Source organism: Arachis duranensis, chromosome 8 (genome assembly GCF_000817695.3).
Source record: "Arachis duranensis cultivar V14167 chromosome 8, aradu.V14167.gnm2.J7QH, whole genome shotgun sequence".
NCBI lineage: Eukaryota > Viridiplantae > Streptophyta > Magnoliopsida > Fabales > Fabaceae > Arachis > Arachis duranensis.
The window spans coordinates 18,162,686-18,189,524 of NC_029779.3; the positions used below are offsets into that span (position 1 = coordinate 18,162,686).

The 26,839-nt window shown below is 33.7% G+C and overlaps 2 protein-coding genes and 1 long non-coding RNA gene across 8 annotated transcripts; all 3 read left to right on the top strand.

Annotated features, from left to right (window-relative positions):
* The first annotated feature begins 201 nt into the window (after nt 1-201).
* LOC127741078 (uncharacterized) lies at nt 202-1,460 on the top strand. Its single transcript, XR_008001982.1, has 3 exons — nt 202-530; nt 626-766; nt 912-1,460. It is a non-coding gene; the product is annotated as an uncharacterized LOC127741078 (long non-coding RNA).
* Nucleotides 1,461-16,774: 15,314 nt separating this feature from the next.
* On the top strand, nt 16,775-20,752 carry LOC107461265 (protein MRG2; the record flags this gene model as incomplete). The annotated part of the gene is made up of 10 exons (XM_052252828.1): nt 16,775-17,019; nt 17,106-17,159; nt 17,248-17,507; nt 18,488-18,528; nt 18,816-18,920; nt 19,104-19,183; nt 19,694-19,863; nt 20,179-20,263; nt 20,342-20,424; nt 20,568-20,752. Coding segments are annotated over 10 exons (1,134 nt in total), but the record flags the coding sequence as incomplete, so codon positions are not given.
* On the top strand, nt 20,539-24,520 carry LOC107461264 (putative receptor protein kinase ZmPK1). Of its 6 annotated transcripts, none has more exons than XM_052252824.1 (3): nt 20,539-20,674; nt 20,887-20,977; nt 21,593-24,520. In XM_052252824.1, the coding sequence occupies exon 3, from the start codon at nt 21,809-21,811 to the stop codon at nt 24,353-24,355; it is 2,547 nt and encodes an 848-aa protein (XP_052108784.1). In that variant the 5' UTR covers nt 20,539-20,674; nt 20,887-20,977; nt 21,593-21,808; the 3' UTR covers nt 24,356-24,520. The 6 variants fall into 6 exon arrangements, with proteins under 6 accessions (XP_052108784.1, XP_052108787.1, XP_052108785.1 ...); XM_052252827.1 differs by having other exon boundaries at nt 22,041-24,520; XM_052252825.1 differs by having other exon boundaries at nt 20,580-20,670.
* Nucleotides 24,521-26,839: the final 2,319 nt, after the last annotated feature.

A 26,839-nucleotide genomic window follows, 5' to 3' on the forward strand; every position in this document is an offset into this window, starting at 1 on the left:
ATTTTGATTCAAATTGAATAAAAAATAATTGTTAATAAAATATTAAAAAATCTAAATATCTACAGATTAAAGAACTATGAACAGAAGAATTGGCGGAATTTTGTTTTAAATTGAAATTCAAAATTATTATTTCAGCTATCCTCATATATTTGTTTGTTAAACAGTGAAGAAAGAAAAGGAAAGATGAAAAAAAGAAAGAAACCGACAGTCAGAAGAGTGTGGCGACGAACAAAGAAAATGACGATCGAAGAAAGAAAAGACGGCAGAAGAAAAAGTAACCGATGATGAAGCAAGACTGTTGACGTCGCAGAGAAGAAGAAAACGATGGTGGAGAAGGAAAGGACGACGGAAGAAGGAGAAGAGGATGGCGACGGTCACAGAGAAGGAAGCTAAATCGACCGAGAAAAGAAGAGGAATGAGGCGACGGCAGTGATGGAGTCCACTGTCGCTGTTGGATATGCATAGCTGCGTCCTCCGCAGGACAGTGTCGCAGCCGTTTCTTCGCCGGTGGGTGCTGCGAATGAAGGATGGTTAGTTCTCTCGTTCGGACATACTTTATTTTGTTGTTTGGTTGGTTGAAAATGCTAATCGAAATTGATATGCCTTTTCGTGTTAATATCCTCAGAATGGCGTGCTACACTTGAAGAATAGAGACTACGAGTTGCTGGCAGCGCTGCTGGAGGCGGTGCTCCTGCTACAGTCATGGCGGTTAAGGATAGTATGGCCATGGGATGATAAAGTCAGTTCCGCATGAACATAAAAAGAGGTGTTCAATTTGTTAGTTTTATTTCTTTTTTATTTTTTTGAGTTCTTGATTTTGCTTTTATGAATTGTGCAATTGATTGATTTTTATGATTGCACCTTTTGTTTGGTTTATGCTAATGATTTAAAGTATGTGTATTGAGTTTCAGCGAATTTTTCCAAAAAGAAAAGAAATTCATTGGAAAGAGGGAAGAGGAAAAAAATGGAAGAAGAAAAGTAGTAGAAGGAGACGCGAAGCAGAGAATGCAGGGGAGGAGGGAGTTCCTCTACTGCCACAACCGCCTGCTATTTGCCATGGTCACCGCTGGATAGAAAACCCTAAAGAGTTAAGTATTTCATCTTCACACCAGTGGATTTTAGAACTTATGTATCACATTTATGCTTTTGATTTTTATTTTTGAACTGTTTTTACCACTTCAAGAATGTTGAAATGCTTTTTGTGGGTGCCATCTCTGCTGCCGTCTTCATCTGGTTCTCTATGTTGGAAAAGGTTTCTATTCTCAATTCCTGTCTCTTGATTATAGTGTTGGCCATGGGATGATAAAGTCAGTTCCGCATGAACATAAAAAGAGGTGTTGAATTTGTTAGTTTTTTTTCTTTTTTTTTTTTTTTGAGATCTTGATTTTGCTTTTGTGAATTGTGCAATTGATTGATTTTTGTGATTGCACCTTTTGTTTGTTTTATGCTAATGATTTGAAGTATGCGTATTGAGTTTCAGCATGATCTATAAAGCCATGACTTGATCATACGCTCATAACTAATTAATAAATTGCTCTTAGCTTAGCCCATGCTATCAATTATTGTTTATTTATTTGCAAACTTAAGCTATGAACCAAACTATGCCTAAGTTGAATTAATCATCATGTTATTAACATGTTCTGATCAGTTTTGCTCAGGCTTTTGTGAATACTCAGAAGCAAAAACAATTTTGAATCTATGGAAAGTAATCTTTTTCATAGTTCCCGTACACAAATGCAATTATTGTTCTTCATTTTATGATCATTTAATATATTCTAATATCTATCCTGAATAAATTTGTTGGATTTTGTTATTGTGCTACTGTTTGTGCTGATCTAGACTTAAATATTTATGGTCTCCCAATTCTATTTATATTATTTTTAAAAGTTTATATAATTTTGCTTTGAAAAAAAAAGGCCTTTTGTGATTTTTTATTAATAACTATTTTGAAATTTTGGTAAAAATATTTGGATTATTGCGATCATGTGGTACTTTGGTGATGAATTAATTTCTATTATGTTTGGTATACATTATGTTTGCGATCAAGTGGTACTTTTCTTAGTGTACAACTTTTTATCATGAAAGCAATTAGGGAAAACTTACTTTTTATACTGATAATAGATAATCATTTTTATATCGTTGAAAAGCTGTTCATACATGCACTCTTCAATATATAATAAGAGCAATCAAATAGTTTTATGTAAGACAAGGAAAATGCAAAATGGACTTGAGACAGATATGAGGAAGAATAATTTTACTAACTTATATGTTTAGTTGTAGATAATTACCAGCTAATTAAATTTAGCAACCAGCTTTCTTTTAACACAGTAATTCACAGAAATCTGTATTCAAGCTATGACTGCAAAGAAGGGGTTCCTTTGAGAGTGCAGTGCTGTAATCCGCTTTTTCTTAAGGTAAGTAATTATAATTTAAATGGACTTTGAAGGGTTCCTTTGTTTAGTTCAATATTATTCTCACTTTTTCTTCATAGAGTTAATCCTATTTCATTAATAGAGGTGTTGAATATCCTGAGTTTGAAAAACGTTGCTTCTATGTGCAAATACATTACAAAATAGAGTTTACTTGAATAGATCAAAGAATAGCTTGAGTAATATTAAAACTTTCCCCATTTCAAATCCATGATTTGAATCTCTCTCTTGCTCTCATTCCTCATTTTACTCTGCAGCACTGAAAAAGTAGCTTTAAATTTTTAGGATTCATTTAGTGTTTATTTTCATTTGCTCCCAGTATTGGCACCGTCTACCTCTGCCGCCTCAGATGATTTCCTCTCTGTGGAATACAAGAACTACAACAGCAACGCCAAAGTACAAGAACTACCAGCATAGGATAGCCTGGTCCGACTCGCAGAAAGTACTAGCCTTAGCCTTACACAGTTCCCACTACTTCATCATATCTACCTTCACTGTTTTGAACAGTGTTCATCATGCCTCAGTCTCAAAGAAAATACATTCAGGTGAGTTTTTTTCACTATTTTTCTTCTAAAAGCTTATATAATTGTTTATATTTACCAAATACTCTGTTATAAGGCTCTGAAATGTCATATATATAGTGAAACATGACGTATTCTTTGAGAGAGTGATTGAATTAGAGTAAAAGAGTTTTGATTTTGGTCAAAATTACCAATCTTTACTAACCCGTGTTCTCAACGAAACAGATAAGAAGAAAGCTAGGGGCCTTCCGCGAAATGTAGGCCAAGATTGACAAAGAGATGGACGGTGTTTAAGGTTTTTATTTTCCCCTAAAATTAGATTTTCATTTATTTAAGCTGTTTGTTTCATCTTTTCTATTAATTTTTATTGAAGATGGAAACCTGACTTTTACCCTTCAGGGGGCAAATTGAGACGGTTACTTTCTTTTTTTCAATATTTCTTTTCTATATGTGAAATCACTTGATATGTTGTGGTATGTAATTCTAAAGGTGTAAACTAGACAAAATTTAAATGAAAGAATATAAGTTGATTGTCGATAAGCTGTGATCTATGGTTGGAAAGTGTGATGAAATTGATTGAGATTATGGTGTTGTGATAACATGTAGGTAGATGAAGAGGATTGTTGTGCAGAGATGCTAACAAATGCTATTATCAGGTTAGATGAATGAGCACTCTCCTAGATGGATCCAGCAGCGACACAATTACTATCAAAAGACTTCTCATGCCAAGGGACAGCAAATAGGAGAATAAGGCTAAGGATTCCAAATAAAGGATTTATCCTCCTTTAGCTACTGTAATTTGGTTCCAAGGTTCGATGCAATAGTTTTTCTTATTTATTTTTTTTTTGGTTTTCTTATTTGGTTTGTTATAGTATAGAACTTGAGTTCAGGCTTATTAGTCCTAAAGATGAAAGAGCAAATTAATTTATTAAATTGTAGAGTCTTCTATGATTATTTCTACGTGTTTTCAAAATTAAATATATTTTCTCATATCTAATTAATGAGCTTTGTTTTTTATAATTGTAGCTAGATTATTAGTATCAAAAAATTAAATATATTCTCATATCTAATTAATGCATTCTGTTTGGTGCGCTCATGAAACACTGGATTGGCAGCAATGTACATGGCTGATTGATTATCACAATAGAGATTAATAGGTTGCGGATGAGGAAGCTGGTAATCATGCAGCAAATACAATAACAACCATTGACCCTCTTTTGTTGCCTGAGCCATGGCTCGAGACTCTGCTTCCGAAGAAGAACAAGCCACAGTCGTTTGCTTCTTACTCTTCCAAGAAATGAGAGAAGATCCCAAGAAAAAACAATAACCTGTCACTGATTTCCTAGAATCAGCACAGGTTGCCCAATCCGAATCAACAAAACCAGAGAGGCGAAGAGCATTTTGGCATGAGAAGAACAACCCTTTCGCAAGAGCTTGCTTGATGTAACGAAGGATATGTAGAGCAGCCTTGTAGTGTTCATCAGTAGCACAATCAAGAAATTGGCTAAGCTTTCCCACAGTAAATGCAATATCTGGCCGTGTATTAGTCAAATATAGTAATCTTCCAAGTAACCTCCGAAAACATGTTAGGTCCTCAAGTTTCGTACCATTCTCTTTAGAAATTTTACCATTATAAAGCATAGGAACACTGGCTGGTTTCGCCTCTAACATCCCAAACCCCTCAAGTAAGTCAAGTGTGTACTTACGTTGATATAAGGCAATGTCCCGGGAGCTACGTGCCACTTCCATACCAAGAAAAAATTTTAGCTTTCCCAAATCTTTGATGCTAAACTCAGCATCCAATGCTTTCTTGATAGCCTCAATTTCAACCAGATTGTCTCCAGATAAAACTAAATCATCCACATATACAAGAATTACAGCCAGGCCATTATTTGTGTGTTTGGTGAAGAAAGAATGATCATGGCTTGATTTGATGAAGCCATGCTGCTGAAGAAAGCCACTGAGACGCAAATTCCACTGCCGACTAGCCTGTTTGAGACCATACAAAGACTTGTCAAGCCGACAAACTGCACTATTGGGAACAACAAGGCCTTGTGGAGGAAGCATGTATACTTCTTCTTGTAACTCACCATGCAAAAAGGCGGTATTCACATCCAGCTGGTATAATTCCCATCCTTTTGCTGCTGCCAAAGTGAGTAGAAGTCTCAATGTAGTGAGCTATACAACCGGACTAAATGTATCAAAGTAATCATAGCCAGCTTGTTGACTAAAACCTCGAGCCACAAGTCGAGCTTTATGCCTTTCAACACTTCCATCGGGATTGAATTTAACCTTGAAGACCCACTTGCAACCAATGACACGCTTTCCCGGAGGCAAAGAAGTAATTATCCAAGTTTTGTTCTTCTCAAGAGCGAGTAACTCCGCACTAATTGCATTTCTCCAACACTCGTGTACAACAGCTTGTTCATAAGTCTTCGGCTCAACTGTAGTAGTTATAGCAAGGGAAAAGGCTCTATGGATGGGAGAGAGCCGCCCATAATCCACCATTCGAGATAGTCCATATTTCCTTGAACATGATTGGACATTAGAGCAACCTATGTCAACTAACATGCAATGATAGTCTTGTAGGTAATTAGGTGGCTTTCTAATGCGGGTGGATCTTCTAGGCTGAATATGATGGGATGAATTAGGTTGAGATGCATGAGGATGTGAAATTGGTGTACTATGAGATGAATTTGTGGGCTCATGATGTATATATTGAGACCTCAAGTCATGCAATTGTGGCGGACAAGATGTATAGGAATGTAATGGGGATGAAGGATATTGCAAATTCAATGAATTATCAACAAAAGGATCAATGTCATCAAAATGATAAGTAACGTTATGCTTGGGAGCAAAATCAGCTTGACTTTCTTGAGGAATTATCTGAGTGGATTTATATGGAAAACAATGCTCATAAAATTCTACATTTCTAGACAAATATGTTTCCCTAGTGTGAAGATCAAATAGAACATACCCTTTAGTGCCGGTTTGATAATCAAGAAATACACTTTTTCGTGCTCTTGAGTCAATTTTTTTTCTTCCTTGTAAAATAGTGGATGCATAAGCCAAGCAACCAAAAATTTTAATATGATTTATGTCAGTATTTTTGTTAAATAAAACTGCAAAGGGGGTTTGATTTTTCAAAACTGGACTTGGTAATCTATTTATTAAATGTACAGCTTGACCAATAGCATAATTCCAAAAACACTTTGGTAAACCAGATTGAAAAAACAATGCCCTTGCAACATTTAGTATGTGTTGATGTTTTCGCTCAACAATACCATTTTGTTGGGGCGTTTCAACACAAGAAGTTTGATGAATGATGCCATGTAAATTGTAAAAAGAAGTGATTTTAAACTCAGGACCATTATCCGAGCGAATGGTCTTAACTTGGGTTTGAAAGTGAGTTTTAACATAGGTTATAAAATTTTGTATCAAAGTGCTTGCCTCTGACTTTAACTTCATGAAATAAACCCAAACAAATCTTGTTTTATCATCCACAATTGTTAAAAAATATTTAAAACCTTGTAAAGAAACTGATGCTATAGGACCCCAAATATCCATATGCAAAAGATCAAAACTATTTTGGCTTCTTGATTCACTAAGAGGAAATGACAAACGCTTTTGCTTTGCAAAATGACAAGAGTCACGAGGTATATCATATTCAATTTTATTGCACTGTATAAAAGGATAAATTTGTTTTATTATTTCTAATTTGCTTTGTGGTACATGGCCTAACCTATAATGCCACAAATCATTATTTGAAAAATTTGAAAAACATTGATTTTGTGCAATTGTATCTGCAATCCTAGTATTCAAGCTAAGTGATATACTTTTGCTGCAATTGCTAAGCGATATACTTTTGCTGCAATGTTCTGAATTTGCTGTATGCAATGGATGTCCTAAATGCTTCGTATCTGCTGTCTCTAATGTTGGAATGCCTAATTGAGATGGTGAATGCATCATGTACAGCCCTCTTTTTGCTCTAGCTGTGCCAATCATCTTCAAGGAATTCTGGCTCTGTATCTCACAATATTGGTCAGTAAAAACACATTGACAATGCAAGTTTTTTGTAATTTTAGATATGGAAATTAAATTAAAGTTGAAACTTGGTATATACAGCACATCATTGAGATAAAATGTGTTTGAAAATACCACAGTTCCACTTATTCATGCTGTTGTTTGTGTCCCATTTGGTAATTTGGCCAGAATTGGCCTAATATGCCTAAAAGTAGTAAAAAAATGCATTGAGTGTGACACATGATCTGTGCACCTGTGTCTAGCACCCAAGAGTTTGAAAAAAAAGTTTTTACTGACAATAAATGTGCAATATGGGAGCTCATGCAAAGTGTATAAGTCTCTAAGATTATACCTCTCTTTTCTGCATTGGTGTGGCAGGCTTCTCTCATATTTGCTCCTTGACAAGGCTATGTACACTCCTGTTGAAGAAAGGTAAGCAGTGCGTTTCTCAAATTCTGATTAGACAAAGATTGAACATCACTCTCCTTCTCTTGTTTCTCTGTACAACCACTATTTCTTTCAATTTCAGTGGCTATCTGATTTGTCACAGCTGCATTGTTTACTTCCCGTGATAATTGTTGCCTTTGGAGATGGGGTGGATACCCATGTTTGTGGTAACAAGTATCCACAAGGTGCCCTACCTTATGACAATATGAACATGTCTTAGATGAGCTCCTTCCACCACCTCTTCCAGTTCTCCCTACTCGTCCCCCTCGTCCTCTTCCTCTAGGGACATAGTTGTTAAAATTGTGCACTGAATTGGCCACTGCAGTAAAACTTCTAACCTCCTGATCTGGACCATGAAGCTGCCTCTCTTGTTGAGTAAGCAAAGAGAACACTTCATTGATAGTAGGAATAGGTCTCATAAGCATTATTTGGGATCTCACAGTCCCATATTGCTCATTCAAGCCTCTCAAGAACCTTACCGCATAATTCTCTCTTCTGTAATTCCTCATTGTTTGAAGACCACAATCACACTCTTCATTGCAATCCTTGCATTTAGGAACTGGCTGGAAGCCTTCAATTTCTTCCCAAACTGCCTTCATTTTCGTGTAGTATCCTGTGATGGTTAGATCTCCCTGTTTCATTGTGTGTAATTCTTCTTCTAACTCAGCAATCTTAAACAAATCTCCATGATAATACCTGTGCTTTAAATCAACCCACATATCTACAGCAATATCATTCCAAGCTACACTCTGTGCAATTTCAGTACTCAATGACAAATTAATCCAGGCTACAACATATGTGTTGCATTTATCCCAAGCTATAAAAGTTGGATCATCCTTATTCGGTTTTTGTATAGTTCCATCAATGAATCCTAGTTTGTTCTTTGATTTCAAAGCTAACCTCATAACTCTAGACCAGGAATTATAGTTCTGAGTGTTCAAGGTAACAGTAACAATAGAGATTCCCGGATTCTCACCTGGATGCAAGTAATAAACACTTGATGGATCTGATAAGAAATTGGCACTTGATGTTGCGCTTGATAATTGCATATTTGAGAGTTTGCTCAAAACCCTTGCTAAGCTTTGAAGTTCCGCTAGAGAAAATTCTGAATCTGGAGTTTGATTCACCTCAGGGTCTGAACTAGAGTTGTTTGCCATAGTGACTAAACCACAGCTCCAATTGCATCACCGACACCCTTTCTTCAATCTCGATCTCCCACGCTCACCGCACCATGATAAAACCGAGTTCTTGATCGAGATTTTGGGAGAAGAATTGGGGAGGAAAAGAGAGAGAGAGAATAGTTTCTGTATATTGATTCAGAAAGAAAAATTGAGTAAAATAAGTTACAGATTGCCTACTATTTATATTACTAACTTATCCCTAATTCCTAATTTAATTTAAAGCAATTAACTAATTAAGATAATGATACCCTGACTCAGCAACACTAATTTCTAACAGAATTTGTTATACAAATTTTGTTATACAATCAATTTCAACTTGCTATCATAACTGAATGCATTTTCATCTCCATCAAGAATCACTACTAACTTATATGTTTAGTTGTAGATAATTTATTAGCTAATAACCAGCTTTCTTTTAATATAGTAATTCACAGAAATGTGTACTCAAGCTACGTGTATTGTTACGGTATGTGCTTCAAGATGTTATTTTTACAGTTATAAGTTGGGTTTGCCCATGACTTTTTAGTAAACAAACTAACAAAGCTCAAACCTACAAGGATGCACAATTATTTCAGAAAAGGCAGTCAAATTATCAGGCTGCCGTAGTAAAGATGCGGGTCCTGGAAGAGGAACGAGAAATACTAATTCAGGTAGGAATACAACAATCTTTTCATAAATATTGGATTATGAAACGTAAATTATATGATGAAGTCTGACACACAGAGTACATTATTTTCTCACAGATACAATGACTATGTGGCTAATTTACAAGCATGGAGGATAAAATTTTTGAAACATAAAAAGTAAAATTAAATATCAAAATACATGGACCACTGCGATGCAAAAATACATTGACCACTAAGTTGAGCATTAGAATTTATCACCAACTTGTGAATATTTTGAGCGTTTTTTTCCATTTGTTTTGGACACTATCTTTTTGGCTTTTGAGACGATGTATGATGATAGGATACAATTTAGCATTTTTGAATAAATGAATTTATACATAGAAAATATGATTTTATATGTGATTTTGTATGAAGAAATCTTAAAGACCATAAGATATGTATTAACTAGCCTTTTAATGACATATATCTTACATTAGGATTGACTTGCTTCTCTTCTTTTCTTTTCCTGTTCCCTGTTTTGTACTTCTTTGGATATCAATGCAAGTTTATAGATAGCTAGATTAATTTGTAACAATTCATTCAAACCATCCAAACAATAGAAAAAATAAAAATGGTTAGTATTCAAAATGATGCCTAAAGATATCATGTATATATTAATGAAGCTTTTCAAAAACTCTGTCTAAATTTAATTTACCAAATATATTAATGCAAGTCAAGTTTGATTTTTAATTAACTTTTTATTAGTACAAGTAGGGGAAGAAAAAATTGCTTGGTGCAATTTCCTTCTATGTGGTTTAATAACAAATTAAAAATTAAAAATAAAACTTATTGAATGGATTGTCACCGAAGTCCTTTGTGTCCTTTGTTGTGTGTGATTGTAGTAACGTTTGGCAGTGAAGATACCGAATGTAGTAGGTCGATGCTGTTCTTAGAAGAGTATCTGGCAAAGGAAAGAAAAGATGGTGGCAAGCGAAAGATAGAGTGGTTCGGAAGACGAGGAGAGGAAGGAGAAGCCAATAGAGGGTGAGAACAAGATCAAACACAAAATGAAGACTACTCTATAGTAGAAAACTTACGCCAGTGAAAATATTTTAGCCATTTTTGAACAATATTGTAATATTTCTTTTCTTTTGTTGGTTTTTTTACACGATTTTAGCGGGTTGTGAAGTAATTTTTTGTTGAAATGGGAAACTCTATTGCAGTGTTGTGCATTTCTTTGGTTCATGGGAGGTTTACCCTTTAAAAGTAGTGCAAGTTGAGTTATTTTGAGAGTACTTTCGAGTATTGGCAAGTAGTAGCTAAGAGCTTTATTTTGGGCGTAAGATATTTTTGTTTAAAGTTATTCGAACGCATTCACTTTGCCAGTAATTTCTGTTGCCATGCCTTCTTAAAAATCACTTCCACTACTGAAGATCAGTTTAGAGATGAATGCTATCAACCTATTTAAAAGAGACATTCTAAATCTCAATATTAAATTGGCAGAGTTTCAGGGATTGCTTGATGAGAAAGAGGCAAAGTTATTACACTACCAGAAATAAGCATGTTTAATTCTCTCGAGACCTTAATGAGATATAAATATTGATGTTATCACACTACAAGAGGTAAGCATGTTTAATTCTTTAGAGATCTTAATGAGATATAAATATTGATTTTTTTAATTACTTTTTATTTAAGTATTGAAGGGACTATTAGTTCATTGAGCAATTTTGCTAGGAAAAAATTCTCAGATGTCAAGAGGCTTACATTCATCTCCTGCTTTTGGTGGTTCTTCTAATCTTGAAGCATTGGCAATTGAAGCAAGTAATGCTGAAGAAATGGATGAGGAATATTTTTGTACATGCAAGTGCTCGATATTCATGGTAGGTAGATTTAGCATCTTAAAACAAATATTCTTATATCAGCAATTTTTTTTATCTGTTTAATTATTTTTTACAAATTTTTTAAAATTAAAAAAATAACAAAGATAAGATTCTTAGCACACTTATATGCAGGACCAATGTACGGTGAATTTTTTGTTGTTATTTTTCGACACATCTAAAATTATGCAATTCAGATTGAAAAAGTATTAATTGAAATTGTCTTAAATAATAAGTAATTTTCTTTTATTAGAAAGTTAAAACAGGCTTAGGCATCTCTAATGAATCTTCAATAATTAGCTTTATTTATTTGTTTTCTCGGTTTAAATCCCTAAATGTTATATTATGGACTGTGTGGTCAATCAAATAAGGGGAGGACCTTCATTATTTTAAATACAAAACAAGGAGCAGCATTATAAAAAAGGTGAATAGGATGGACGAAATCCAAATAAACAAATAAATTAACTAAAATTAATAAAGACTCTTATTCAATATTTAGAGAATGGAGAGAAGTCAACAAATAGATTTGTGTGGGAAAAAAAATTTTTAAATTCGGCTGAAAATCTTTGCTACCTCTTTTTAAATTCGGAACATCAACTAAGAAATAGATTCAATTCGTAGACTTACTATAGTGTAAGATTCTTTAGCTTACACTTAGTAAGGATGAAAGTTATTACTTTATAAATGAGAATTGAAACTTAATTTGTAAACATAGATACTTGATTGACTATTTTTTTCAACTTTTTTTTTGTGAGATATCTATCAAACCTACTTGGATCTTTTTTTTTTCGCTTTCTTGAATATCTTGGTGAATAAATGCATTGGTTTTGCTCCTGCTTCTATTCTTTTGATCTGCCAACTAAAGTATATCCACCTATTAGAGGAGGGGTTGAAGGTGTAAGCAAACAGAACTTCACAAATAGAGGGTTTTAAGATAATCAACCAAATATTTATCAGTTATAAGTTATCAATCTTTTATCATGAGTACATTGTAAACTGGCTCCCAAAATCTTTTTAATTAAAGATTAGTGTTTAAAAATTGTGTGGGTCAAGGGAAGAATGTCATAACAGTTTCTTTGATATCTCTTTTAGGTAGTGTTTTATAGAGAGACAAAGACTGAACTGAGACTGAGAGACAGAAATTTAAAGATAGAAACTGAAATAAATTATTCTGTTTGGTGTACAGTGAGAGACAGAAATTGAAACAAGAATGAACCTCTAATTTTATTTGTACAAAGAATAAAATTGAAATTAATTAATTGAAATGAGGGTATTTTAGATATAAAAATGTTATTAAAATTTCAGTCTCCGTCTCTAAAAATTTCAGTCTCCTGTGTCCCCAGTTTTTGGAGATACTAAAATACTGAAATTTTGAGGACAGAGACAGAAATTTTAGTACCAATTTCTGAGTCAACAAAATGATACTAAGTCTCAGTCTTTCCGTCTCTGTCTCAATACCTCAAAACAAACGCTATCTTATAATACTCCCATATCACATCAGATTGGAAATGGCTGCAGCAAAAAAAATTTTGCAGTAAGTAATTTACTTTTTATTTTATTTTTGATATTTTTGTTGTTGACCCAATTTAGTATATTTAATCATATTTTACAGATGTGATATTTATTAAGTTCTGTATCAGTGAGTTTTATGTTTGATTTTATTTTGTTTATTTATTTTTTTTAATGGGTAAACAAGCTTTAAATATGGCTCTATTCTTCTTTGGGAGCAAAATTATAATTATGCGTTAAAAAAATCTATTGAACATATAAATAACAAGCGAAGGATTTAAGTTTTTTATTTTACTGATATATAAAAGGACGAATTTTGCTCCCAAGATGATAAAAGTCCTTATATTATTGAATTTTATTTTAAATATTTTTATTTTTGTATTTGGATAGAAAGTAACAAAAATAATATTTATTGATTATCTCTAAGATATTGAAATGGTGAAAAAACAAATTTGTTAATTTTATAAGATCTATATATGCTTTCTTACCTTTATTTACAAATAACAATATGAATTACCGAGTTTCTGTAGTCGTTTGTTAAAGATTATAAAAAAAACTATATTGTATTATAGTCTAATATTAATCGTAAGGACAATTGACCAATAGTTGGTTTTAGAAAATTTTACTATACCAATTTTTCAAAAGTATAGAATTCTAAATGTATAAACTTTTTTGTAATGGTATACCGGCAAATTTAGATAAAAAAAAAAGCTCATTTAGTTACACATCTTAAAGATTTAAGAAGAGGTCAACATAAATAATTTTTTGCTTTTAGAAATGTGCATATACAAAAAAAGAAAAAAAATAAAATAAAGAACACTAACACATCAAATAAAGAAGAAAATAAAAAAGAAAGTATATATATATATTTTACTTTTATCATTGTAAATAAAAATGTTATTTTTTAGCTATGCTAAAAACATTAATTGTTAATACTCCAACATAATTTAAATTCTATAAGATGGTCGACTCATAAAAATTATATCTTTTAAGAGGTTGTGTGTGCAAATTGGTTGAAATTGGTATTATGCATGATTATGTTTGTGAAACATTAATCATAAATGATTGTAAATTCTCTCATTTATGTTTTTCTATTGTTGATAAAAATTATAAATAATTTGTTCATTAACTTTTTTTCGTCTGTTTGTTATTAGAAGTAGAAAAGATGTAAATTAAAAAATATTTATCGAATTAAACATCAATATAATAAAAAATTGAAAAAAAAAGTTTTTGTATACTAAATAAATTAATTTTTTCAATAAATATATATGTTAATGTTTTTATATACAAACTATACATAAATATAGTAAAGTAAATTGAGTACAAAATTTGTGTATAACATGAACAATAGATTAGGGGTCTAATAATATAATGAAACGTTACTTATATTAGTTGGTATTTGTATATTGTACAATTATAATATAAATTATTTTTATTAAAATTTTAATTTTTTTTAAATTGTATAATAGTAACAGAATGTAGAAATACTTATTTAAATATAAAAATAACTTTGATATTTAACTAGAATCCACTAATATGAATTAGAAAAATAATAAAATTATTTTGACCTTTAGGAATAGAAGATGGAATAACCTTACATATTATACAATAAACTTTTAATTTTTTATACATCAATTTTTTTTCAAATTCAAAGTAATAATTATTATTATTATCAATAAATAAGTATCAATAAACTTTTATGATAGAATAATATTTGGCCTGAGTCTAGCCCGGATTTTATACTAATTTTTCTAATAACAAACATGCTGGGTTGTGCCAAAAGTTAATATCAATCTATGTAGTCAAAATAAGATTGAAAAATATACAAACAAAATAATAAAATAAGTTTAATAATTGTTCATAAATTTAATAGCGCAATTATTTTGCTAACAAAGTTTGTTAGTAGAATTTAATTATCATTTTTTTGTGACTGAAATAAATTAAATAAAGAAAAACAAAATAAATAAAACAAGGAACTGCTTAAATAGAGGGGCAGTCCCGTTTAAGACTACTCTTAAACTCTTCCCAAGGTAAAAGAAGCTCCACATGCGAAAGTTGTAACTTCATTGACATCTTTGCCATAGTATCTGCCACCGTGTTTGCATCTCTCATAATCAAACGAAAGTCAACACGCCAATTCCAATGCATGATATCTCTTATTTTGAGCACCAATGGATCAATAAACCCAAAACCATCTTGAATAACAAGATTAAATGCTTCCACACAATCCGTCTCACAAATAACATCTCGTTGACCCACATCCCAAGCTAAGAGATATCCTCTCCAAATAGCAAACAATTCTCCTTGAAAAATACTATTACTCTCAATCATTCCCAAACACCCCCTTTGCCAACTCCCATTACAATCTTTAATAACACAAGCAAAACCAACACTATCACCCGAACCAAAATAACTAGCATCACAATTAATCTTAAAAGTACCAATGGATGGGGGATTCCAAAAACCATTTAGAGTAGAGGGAATGGACATACGTTGTAATTCAAAAATATTTCTAAGCTCCTTTTCTGAAGTTAATGCCAGACAAATCACTTTTTCTGGAGGCCAAGTTTCATGGGGATTAAATATGTCATTATTCCTTGCTCGCCATATCCACCAAAGTCCCGAAAAGAACTTGAACGGATGCTCTCTGCTATGATACAAGAACCAGTTCTTCAAATCCAAAGGATGACAAGAAATATCCAACCTATGCCAGACAAGCTGAGTTTTTGGACAATCCGAATACAATGTAAAACTGATTCCTGGCTAGAAAGACATCTTGGACACCTATCCGATGACGATATCCCTCTTCTAAAGCGAAAACTTGCAGTAGGAAGAGCCTCCTTAAGACACAACCAAGCCAAAAACTTATGCTTTTCCGGAACAAGCTGGACCGTCCTTCTCTCCTCCAGCTAGAAAACCAAAAATTCTGATTCAAATCTCCAATACACCAAGCAAATCCATCCTTCAACACTTTTCAAGCCTTGCAAAGACACCTCCAAATGGGAGAGTCCTTGTTCTTAGGATAACTAAAACAGTCATATAGAGATGATCGGTACTTGGCATCCAACAATTGGACCCATAGCTTGTTTGACTGCTGGAAAAAAGTCCAAACTAGCTTTCCAAGAAGAGCAATATTTACACAATAAGGATCTCTAATCCTCTAACCTCCATATTTTTTTGGAGTAACTAGTACCTTCCAACTAACAAGATTCAATCCTCTTCCATCAACTTGTCCTTTCCAAAGAAAATTCCTCATCATAGACTCCAATTTACTAATGATTCCTTTGGGAAAAATAGAGACCTGCATCTGATACGTGGGAATAGCGGCGGCAACAGAATTAACCAAGCATAGTCTACCAGTCCGATTGAGTAAACTCCCTTTCTAGCTTGCTAGCCTACTCCGAACCTTATCCAGGACACCATTGAAAGCTAAACGAGTCACCCTAGAATGGCTAAGGGTAACTCCAAGATACTTGCCCAAGTCCTGGACAAATCTGATAGAGGATACCCCAGTGAAAATCTCTTTCCTTGTTGTAGAGACATTCTTAGAGTAAAGCGCTTTAGACTTCTCCACATTAATCTTCATCCCAGATGCTTTGCAAAAAGTCTCTAAAACCAACATCACATTTTACACTTTAATTATTAATTCAATTTTTTTAGTTTAATTCTTTTAATTTAATATTTTAATAATATATTTTTAAATATTAATGACTAATAATAAAAAATAATAAATTTTAATAATTTCTAACATTTTTCGTATACCAAGCTTAAGTTTCCATTGCCCTGCCATTTGTAACTTATTGAGTAGATAGTTTAATTTTATAAGCTTAATGCTTACTGGTCAATTGACTTATATTAGCAGGGATAATAATAATAGAATTTAATTTTGACTCATTATTTGTATAAAATAATTTTATACGTTTATCTAATTATATAGCATTACATCAATAAAAATAACATCTTTCGGATGCGATGGTCGACCACGCTTTATAATTTCAGTACATCAAAATAATAATAATAATATCTTATTTCCCACAGGAAGCGGGGTTTTTACTTCATTTTTATGGTTATGTTCTTACTTCTTACAGCCCGAAAGATGCGCAAGAAATGAAATCAGGAATTTAGGAAGAAAGAAAGAAATTCGTTTGACGGTTTGAGTAGCGAATACTGAATAACGAGTGAGTAAGAAGAATCTCAGAACCAAAGAAAAGAGAAGATCGAGATTTAGATTCAGAGCGAGTGAGTGCAAAAAAAAAAAAAAATGGGGAGTTCCAAGTTCCAACGCATGTAACGGAAATAGGGAAGCTGAAGACTCCGCCATGGATTCTGCGACGCCAACACACACTGACAGCTCCAAATCCCAGCCTCCGTTCGCTGTCGCCGAGAAGGTCCTCGCTAAACACAAAGGTCGATTTTACGAAGCCAAGGTGAAGCAACTCACTCACACTCTTACCCTTACTTTGTTCTCTTCCACACTTTCAAATAAACTCAGATGTTTGTCTTCTTTCAAAAGGTTAGGCAGGTCGAATTCAAAGAGGGCCAGTGGCACTGTTTTGTTCATTATTTGGTAAGCATAATTTTCTTCTGAGCTCCTTTTCTTTTCTCAATTTTGTTTTTTCTTGGATGTCTTGGTAATTTTGTTTTTTCAATTTCAGGGTTGGAAGAAAAGGTGGGAATTTTCTCTCGTCTTACTCGAGATATCAGCACCAACTGCGAGCTCGGTTTTCTCAACGTTTCTGTGTGTTTGTTTTTATTATTAAATGCAGCTGGGATGAATGGCTTGCAACTGATTGTTTGATGAAAGACACAGAGGAGAATATGCAGATAAAGCTCGCCATTGATGAGAAATTTGGTCATGACAAAAGTACAAAGATTCACCGTGCATCCTTCAACAAACCAAAGACTCCTAACAATGGTTAGATATTTCTTTTCCTTGCTCTACTTACCACCGAAATTCTCTGCTATACTATTTTTCTCCTTTCTTGAATGCTTTTGCAGCATGACTTAATTTAAGTGTTGATGACTTTAGACTTTAGAGTAGTATACTAGTGTGAGATGCATATGACTCAATGTACATTGTGTTTCTTGGGGTGACAGAGGGATGGGGAGGAAAAGATTTTTATACTGCTATATTTTTTACTTTGTAGGGTGATGCGTTATAATTCTTAATTTCTTATAGCAGTATACCTATATGCAAGTAATATGCTTGTTGAGATTGTAAGGATCGATTTTTCACGACGTTAGTTCACAAACTGGAAACCTCACATAGATGAATTGATATTACTTTATATGTAACAAAATGTGGTGTGAATTTCAATATGAGACTCAGTTATGTTGAGTATGTTCAGGGTTTATATGCTGCATACATTGACTGCTAACTCTATACATCACTAACTACTCATGGCTAAATTATACTTTACATAGCTCGTACTAAATGCCGGGCTACCGGCAGCTATTAAGCTCCTGATACTTTAGCAATTACCCCTTTGGATTCTTAAGTTTGAGCCTCGTGTGTTAATAACTTTGGGATATCCATTTTCTGTCATAATAGAACCAACTGGTACGTATTTCCTTTCTTTTTCTCACCTAAGAGTAACATGTGGGTGTTTATATATGCATTATTTGGAATTTTAACCTTTTTCAGCATTCACTGTCCACAATTTGGGGCTCTCACTCACAACATTAGGAACATGCACAATCCCTTGCATGTGATCTAAAAGTTGCTGTCATTTTATGCTAAATGGATTTCTTGTTTTTATTTAAGTTACCTTAGCTTATATCATGGATACAAGGACGTTATGAGTTTTTACCGCATGTGTATATGTTTCAAATGGACTTTTACTTAGTCTTGGCCCTACGTTTTCTCTGACCTGTTTGGGAAAAATTGCAATGCAGAAAGCAGAGGCAGGAAACGGAAGAGTGAAACTCCAATTAAGGTGCACCATCATTTTGAATTTTAATGTGTATGGCACTGATTGTACACTTTGGTGTCTGATTTGCACTCTCATTTTAAGTAATATAGGGCACTAATTGAGCACCAGCAAATCTTTGAATTTCATTTAAAATGTGCATTAGCATAAATTATCATTCAAATTAGTTGGAATGGAAATATGTAACTTTTATCTCATATTTCCCCTGAGGGGTGAGATGAGGAGATGGTGCTTCTAAAGTCTTTTGGCTATATGGTATAATTTAATTGATTCGAGGTTTTGCTCACTGATAGGAAAAACCAGAGGTCCCTTCTGACAAGCTTGTCAGCATTCAGATTCCACCAACTCTAAGGAAGCAATTAGTTGATGATTGTGAATTTATCACCCATCTGGGCAAGGTAGTGCTATTCTTTTATATATATTAGTTTTATTTACAGAGTTGAACCCTTGTCTTAAGTCCTTTACAAGCAAGTTGATATAATTGTTACTCAACACAATTTTTCTTCAAACAGTAGAAATCTTTTTGTCATTTTGAAATTATTGGACCAGTATTTTTATTCTTATCGTTTTTTTTTCTGCAGCTTGTTAAACTTCCTCGCACCCCTAATGTGAATGACATAATGAAGAATTATTTTGATTACAGATTGAAGAAATGTGGCTTGTAAGTTCATGCTGAAGCACCCACCCTTAAGCATTATCTTTAAACATTTTCTGTTGGAAATCAGAGTGTATGGTGAATTATTTTTATTATTATTTCAGAATAATTTTTGTGGGAAATGGGTAGGTTGAGCAGTTTAGATGGTAGCTTTTGGTTTTTAACATGGTATTCAACACTACTACTACTACTACTACAAATAAAAGCCCCTGTTCTAGACACATTATAAATCATTACGCTTAGAAGTAGTCATTAAAAAGTGAGAATGGTCATTTTTTTTTTTATTATTATGATATAGTTTTTTGTTGTTTAACCCTCAAAAATCATGACTAAGTAGCAAGTTCCATCAAGATTTGTTTATTTGCCCAAAAATCTGCCTGCTTATTTTCTTCTGTCTTTTTGGCAAATTGAATTATTTTCTTGATTTGTTCTGCACTTGACTTCTGGGGTGTTGTCTTTGTATTTTACTTACACTGCTCTTATTGTTACTGTTTATTACTCTTATGTTTGACGTAGGATATCAGATTCAGTTGAAGAAATTTTGAAAGGATTGTGTTGTTACTTTGATAAAGCACTGCCGGTGAAGCTTTTGTACAAGAATGAGCGTCAACAGTACCAAGAAGCATGTCCTGATAATACCACTCCTTCCACTGTATATGGTGCTGAGCATTTGTTACGTCTATTTGGTATGCTCATCATCTGTGCTAGAGAAGCTTATCAATTATTTTGAATTATACATTTGTTGTCTTTGCAACGTGAGTTAAACAGAAAGGTATTATATTATGACCAATTATTTGGCCATCTGGCATGACTCCTGGAATCTTGACTCACTTTCTACACCAGTTTGTAATGGAAACTTTCAAACATAGCCTTGCATTGCATAAGGGTTTATCATATTATCTCAGTTCTTATAAGTTTGCATTTTCCAAAACTTTATTATTAGAGGTACTAACTAATGATATGGGTTTCTAATGGCTGGTACGAATTTTCTAAATTTGAAGTTAAGTTGCCTGAGCTGTTGTCCCATGCTAGCATTGAAGAGGAGTCAATGACAGAACTCCAAGCCCAATTAGTTGACATTCTAAGGTATCATTGGTTTCTTCCTTGTTTGAAGTGAAATACTATATTTTCCTGGGGTTAACTAAGTATCCCTTTATGCTTCAGGTTCTTGCAAAGAAATCAGAGTACATATTTCCTTTCTACTTATCATGTCCCTGATGATATTGAGAACAGCACCAACAAACAAGGTGACTAGGGTTAGGGAGGGGAGGGGACTACGTAGGATTTATTGTGCATAATTCAGCAGAAATGCTGCCCTAATACGTGGCTGATCAAAATTATACTGTTGTTATATTATATTCACTGCTGCTCTGTCTTGTAAAACCCAAAGTTTCAGGGTAAAAGAAAGAGTAACACATACTGAAGGAATATGCATATGCTGCTGAGTGCTGACCCTCATTTGTAGATTCAGTGATTCTGAAATTTGTATTAGTGTAGGTACAATTATCTTTAGTATTCTCTTGTATTCCATTCTTTTACGGTCAATTTTTCACAACGCTTTAGATTTTAAATCCACATATTGTACTATGAAATATCTTCCATTTGAATTGATTTGGGTTATTAAAAATTAGTCCCAGCCAAATGGGAACTGCGAAGGGACAAGGGAGAGTGGAAAACTGATTTTTTTTTTTGTTTTTGGGGTCATGGAGAGTGGAAAACTGGTTCAATGTTGTGTGGGCCATTGGCTGCGCCCGAGAACTCAAGACTTCAACAATTTAGACCAACGTCACCACTCACCAGGTTGGCTTATACTATTTTTTCTTATTAGTTGATTGTATCTGCAAATGTTGCTATAGCCTGTAACCTCAGAGCAAGATTTTCTTCCAACTTAAATCTTTTTATGCACCAAAGAAACAATTAATTGGACCTATCTTTGTCAATTTATTTTTGGATGCTTTTTATTAGTGAACTGGAACAGTACATAAAACATAAAAGTAACTTATCAACTAGAAATTTACTATTTAGTATATATTTACATAAGCAGGAAGATAGAAGAATGAGAATGTTTAGGATTGACTACAACATTTATTTATTATATGCAAGATGTTTTATCAACTTTAGATCATTTTGGCGTCTACATCCTATAGCTGTATATGAGTAAAATAATGATGGACCTAGTGATATATCTTTTGTGCGTATGTTTGAATTCCATGTTATTTTCCCCAGTACACATCCCAATCTAATAGTATATAAATATAGAAATTGATAGTCCTTTACTAAAATAATACGAATGCACCTAAGACACCATTAGTGTAACATGATCAAATGTTCAATTAATTTTATTTTATTTTTATAAGTAACGTGTTCTATTAATTGTATTTGTATATTAATATAAAAAATCTAAACCCTCCACAGCTGCTTAATGTATTTTTGGTGATTGTATAATTACAACCGTACCCTTTCTTCGAACAAATTCATTTTCCATGGTATTTCAACAAGAAAAACTGAAAAAGTCTTCTGGGAATGTCACAGTCTTGCTGATGCGGAATAATACGGCTGAATTATTTATCTTTAAATATTCAATATAGCTAAGATGTCAACGTACAACAATTCTCGTAATTAAATTAAATAATGCAACTGATGATGATCACTTATGACACCTGCATAAATTTGTTCTGTATATATATCAATCTTGGTGCTTCAATGTTGATCAGCCCAATTAAACACACTAACCAGCGTCCAATGGCTATCATCAATATATCAACATTAATATTTTTTCTCCTTTGTTTAGTATTGTCGATAAAGCTTTCATGTTCAACAAGAAACCATAGCATTCTAATCCAAGGTTCATCAATGTCAGTAGATAAACCAAACGACGTTATAGTGTCACCCAAGGGCACCTTTTCTGCTGGCTTCTACGCGATTGGCGAAAACGCTTATTGCTTTGGCGTTTGGTTTTCCCGAAATCCTACTCTTGTATGGATGGCAAATCGTGACGAACCAGTCAACGGAAAGAAATCAAAGCTCTCCCTACTCGCCAATGGTAACCTTGTTCTAGTGGATGCCGATAATTCCCATGTTTGGTCAACAGACACCGTTTCATCGCCGTCTTCTACCGTGCATTTGGTTCTGTATGACACCGGCAACCTTGTTCTAACGGAGGACATGAACAGCACCGTGTTGTGGCAAAGCTTTGATTTCCCCACGGATACTCTTCTTCCTGAGCAAGTGTTCGCCCGATTTACCAAAGTAATCTCTTCGAAAAGCCAGACAAACAAGTCCACTGGTTTGTACACGTTGTTTTTCGACAACGATAACGTTCTTCGTCTTGTTTACAATGGCCCCGAAGTTTCAGGGATCTACTGGCCAGATCCTTGGAATCTGAACTGGGCCAACTTCAGGAGTAGTTACAACAGCAGCAGAGTTGCAGTCTTGGACACTCTTGGCACCTTCATTTCCTCAGATAATTTCACTTTCACCACTTCCGATCACGGTTCCGTCATCCAGCGAAGGTTGACCCTTGATCCCAATGGAAACCTTCGTGTTTATAGCCGTAGCAGTGATCAAGATGACTGGTATGTTTCCTGGCAAGCTTATGCAAGACCATGCAGGATCCATGGCGTTTGTGGGCCCAATAGTTTGTGCACTTACCATACTGATTCTTCCATTAAATGCTCTTGCCTTCCCGGTCATAAGATGAAGTATTCAAATGATTGGTCTTATGGCTGCGAACCCAAATTTTCTCTATCTTGCAAGAACAATGAAAGTGCGTCGTCGTCACAGTTCTTATCTATAAGCAACGTGGAGTTGTATGGCTATGATTATGGACTCATGACAAATTACACATTAGATCAGTGTAAAGAGTTCTGCCTCCAACTATGCGATTGCAAAGGCGTTCAGTACACTTATAACAAGGCCTCTGGTACCAACAATTGTTTTGTCAAGGTTCAGTTGCGGAATGCATATCGCATCCCATATTTTGATGCTGAATTTCTTTTGAAACTGCCAGTCAATAGTACCTATTCTTTTCAAGATGATCAAGTTTCAATCGTTGATAGACACAACAATCTTGATTGTCCTGTGGGTGCAGAAACAATACAACTTGAGAGGATTTATATCAAAGGGCAGGTGAGCAGATATGTTAAGTTCTTGTTATGGTTCGCCGGAGGAGTTGGGATATTTGAAATGCTGTGCATATTTGTGGTTTGGTACTTTTTGGTAAGGTTTAGGGTGCATTCTGGTGCAGATGAACGAGTGTATGACTTAGGCTTTGCAGGGTTTAGGAGATTCAGTTACTCTGAACTGAAACAAGCCACCAAAGGGTTTAGCCAAGAGATTGGAAAGGGTGCATGGGGGATTGTATACAAAGGTGTACTCTCTGATGGAAGAGTGGTGGCCGTGAAGAGACTCATGGAAGCGAATCAAGGAGAAGAGGAGTTCCTTGCTGAAGTGAGAAGCATTGGAAGGCTCAATCACATGAACTTGATTGAGATGTGGGGATACTGTGCTGAAGGGAAACACAGGCTCCTGGTTTATGAGCACATGGAGCATGGTTCTCTTGCCGAGAATCTTAGGACAAATAGATTATTGGATTGGTCCAAAAGGTTTGAGATTGCGTTGGGTACAGCCAAAGGTTTGTCTTATCTTCATGATGAGTGTTTGGATTGGATTTTGCATTGTGATGTAAAGCCACAGAACATTCTTCTTGATTCTAATTTTCAACCAAAGGTAGCTGATTTTGGATTGTCCAAGTTGCTTAAAAGAAGTGACACTAATAAGTACTCTAGCTTTTCCAAGATACGAGGAACAAGAGGATACATGGCTCCTGAGTGGGTTTTGAACCTCCCAATAACCTCCAAGGTTGATGTTTATAGCTATGGAATTGTTGTGTTGGAAATGTTCACTGGAAAGAGCGCAACCAAGAACCTTGGGATTAGTAGTGATGGAGTAGAGAATAATCAACATATGTACCTGGTTGCATGGCTGAGAGAGAAACAAAGTAAGGGATTTCGTTGTGGTTGGGTTAGTGAAATCTTAGACCCCACCATAGAAGGTGATTATGATGAAAATAAGTTGGAAGCTTTGGCTAGAGTTGCTTTGCAATGTGTAGAGGATGAGAGGGACAAAAGACCCACCATGAGCCAAGTGGTAGAGATGCTTCAGAAATCTTTACAATAATCAGTGACATTCATTGTTATCAGTGTATCTATGTGCTTGTTTTGTTTATGTAGCTGAATAATTCTCCTTATAGTTCGGTGTTGATGTGTTTTCTCCTAGAAAATCTCTCTGTTCTATGTAATATGAATAATGAATGTAGTTGCTTGCATACCCCACATATAATATCTTGTGTATGATTGTATTTTCTTTTAATGTAATTTAAAAGTTGTTTTGAATGATTTCTTCATCATAATTTTTATGTTTTGAGTGTATTTCATCCACTCAAGAAGCCTTATTTTTATTAAAATTCCACGGTTTCCATGTGATTGTAGGTAAGAATTTAATGTCATGAGCATTTTTCTATTAAGTTTCTTGAATTTAGTTGTTCCATGTTGACTTTGGAAAACAGATAGTTCCTCTCCCATGGAGATCCATGCAGATAATTCTCAGCATTGAATTATTGCGTTAAGTTTTCAATTTTTCTCTTATACACTATAGTTAATAAATCTCAACTTATTTTCCAGTCGATTACTTCATGATTTTGTTACTCAGTGAATAGATAGTGAGATGATATCTCTCTTATTAATTTTAGTCATTTACTGTTAATTTATTTCCATGATTGATGTTGTATAGACATTTTTCTTTTTTTTTGGACGTGATGTGTATAGACACTTAATTTGATAAAGAAAATAATGACATGAGTCTGGTTTGATGACTCAGCATTTGGTCTCCTAACTAAAATATTAGGAGTTTAAATTTTACTTTAGATATGAAAAATATTTCACAGTCCATCGTTTGTTTTTTAAGTAAATAACTTAAAACAATATATATATTCTTATTTCAAATCCTAGTCTATAAAATGGAAAACATCTTCCTTTTATGAGATTGTAACCAAATAAAGTCTAATTTAATTTAACAGATTTTTGGCAACATAACCTTCAGTTTTTATTTTTTATTTTCTACATTGCCAGCCCAATAGAAGCAATAGATGGGCTTGTTAGAGTGAAGAGGCCTAGAAATGTGTTTGGTACAATGAATCGGCATAATACCCCAAAAGGCCTGAACCCTACAGAAGTTCACTACTTCCGTCCAACAAAAAGAAAAATAGGAGCATGTTCAGTCTTTAAAGCAGAACTTTGGGCATTTATGACGGGCTCAATATCACTTGGGATCTAGGTATGAGACAGGTTGAAATTGAAACTGGACTCTAAAGCGGTTGTGGATACTCTTAATGCCCCTTCATGAAAGAAAATCCTACAAAAGAAAGCTACCTAACCAAGTCCAAAACAAGAAAACGAAAGCTACCCTAACAAAGAAAATGAAACCTATCCCAAAAAAAAAAAAGAAAGATAATGGAACCTATCCAAAAACAAAAAACTATATGTTGTTCGGATACTAAAAAAAATGAGATGAAGGTGTTAAAAAAAATTAAAAAAAATGAAGACGTGTTTGATCAAAAGCATTTTGTGACCATACAACAACCTATTGACAAATCCTTAAATGGAATTTAATATCGCGGCGAATTAGTCCTTGACCTATCGGATTGGGGGATACCGTAGGAAAAAAAAGCATTTTGTGACCTTTTAAATTGAATTTGAATAAAACTACAAATTTATTAATTATTAATTATGATATTTTGAATTTTTTATCTGTCTTCATTGGAATCTCAAAAACTCGGATGTTTGAATCTACAAATTAAGAGTTTGGGATATCCATCATGAAAGTCTAAAAAATCAGAAAATCAAAACATCAAGAAAACTTCACTTTGACATTCAAGAAATTAAATTATCAACTCTTGGTCTTGAAACCGCGTTATATGAAAATATAATTAAAAAATATCCAACTCCAAAACTCACAAATCAAGGTAATAACTGATTAGAATTTGAATTTTATATAATTTGACGTCAAAATTTTAACAAGTTGGCACTTGTGATGCACTAAAGCTCGGAACTTAATGTCTTAATCTCGAGTTCAAAGTGAATTTGTTCTAAACTATTTCTCCAAGTCCAATACTAAGAGGAGAGTTCAAGAATATCCAAAGTCTCAAGGACTCTCTTTGAGGATTGAGGGTTTTCATGGATTTTAAAAAAGACATTACCCAAAAAAAAAAAAATTCTCATCATTCAACTTAATCCCTAATAACTAAGCTTTACGAGTTTGATAACTATATTGTATATCCTATACTCAACTTAGCCTAAAAGGTAATTTATGGCTTCATAGTCACATAAAGAAATGAGCTCATAATACACTATAACAAAAATTATTTTTAGTGGCAAATTTTTAGTGATAATAACATAATAATCACTATATGTCTTATTTAATTTATATTTTTGCGATAATTATATATTTATCGTTACTACTATATATTATAACAACAATTATATACTTTTTGTAGTTATTAAAAAGTTTTTTACCAACAAAACATAAGATAGTTAATGTCTAATTACCAATATATATTATTGACTATTTTTATTGTCGCTAAAAACAAAATATTAACTGGAAGAA

Excerpts from the sequence above, each read along its gene's own strand:
- LOC107461264 (XM_052252824.1), top strand. The coding sequence starts at position 21,809 with ATGCAACTGATGATGATCACTTATGACACCTGCATAAATTTGTTCTGT.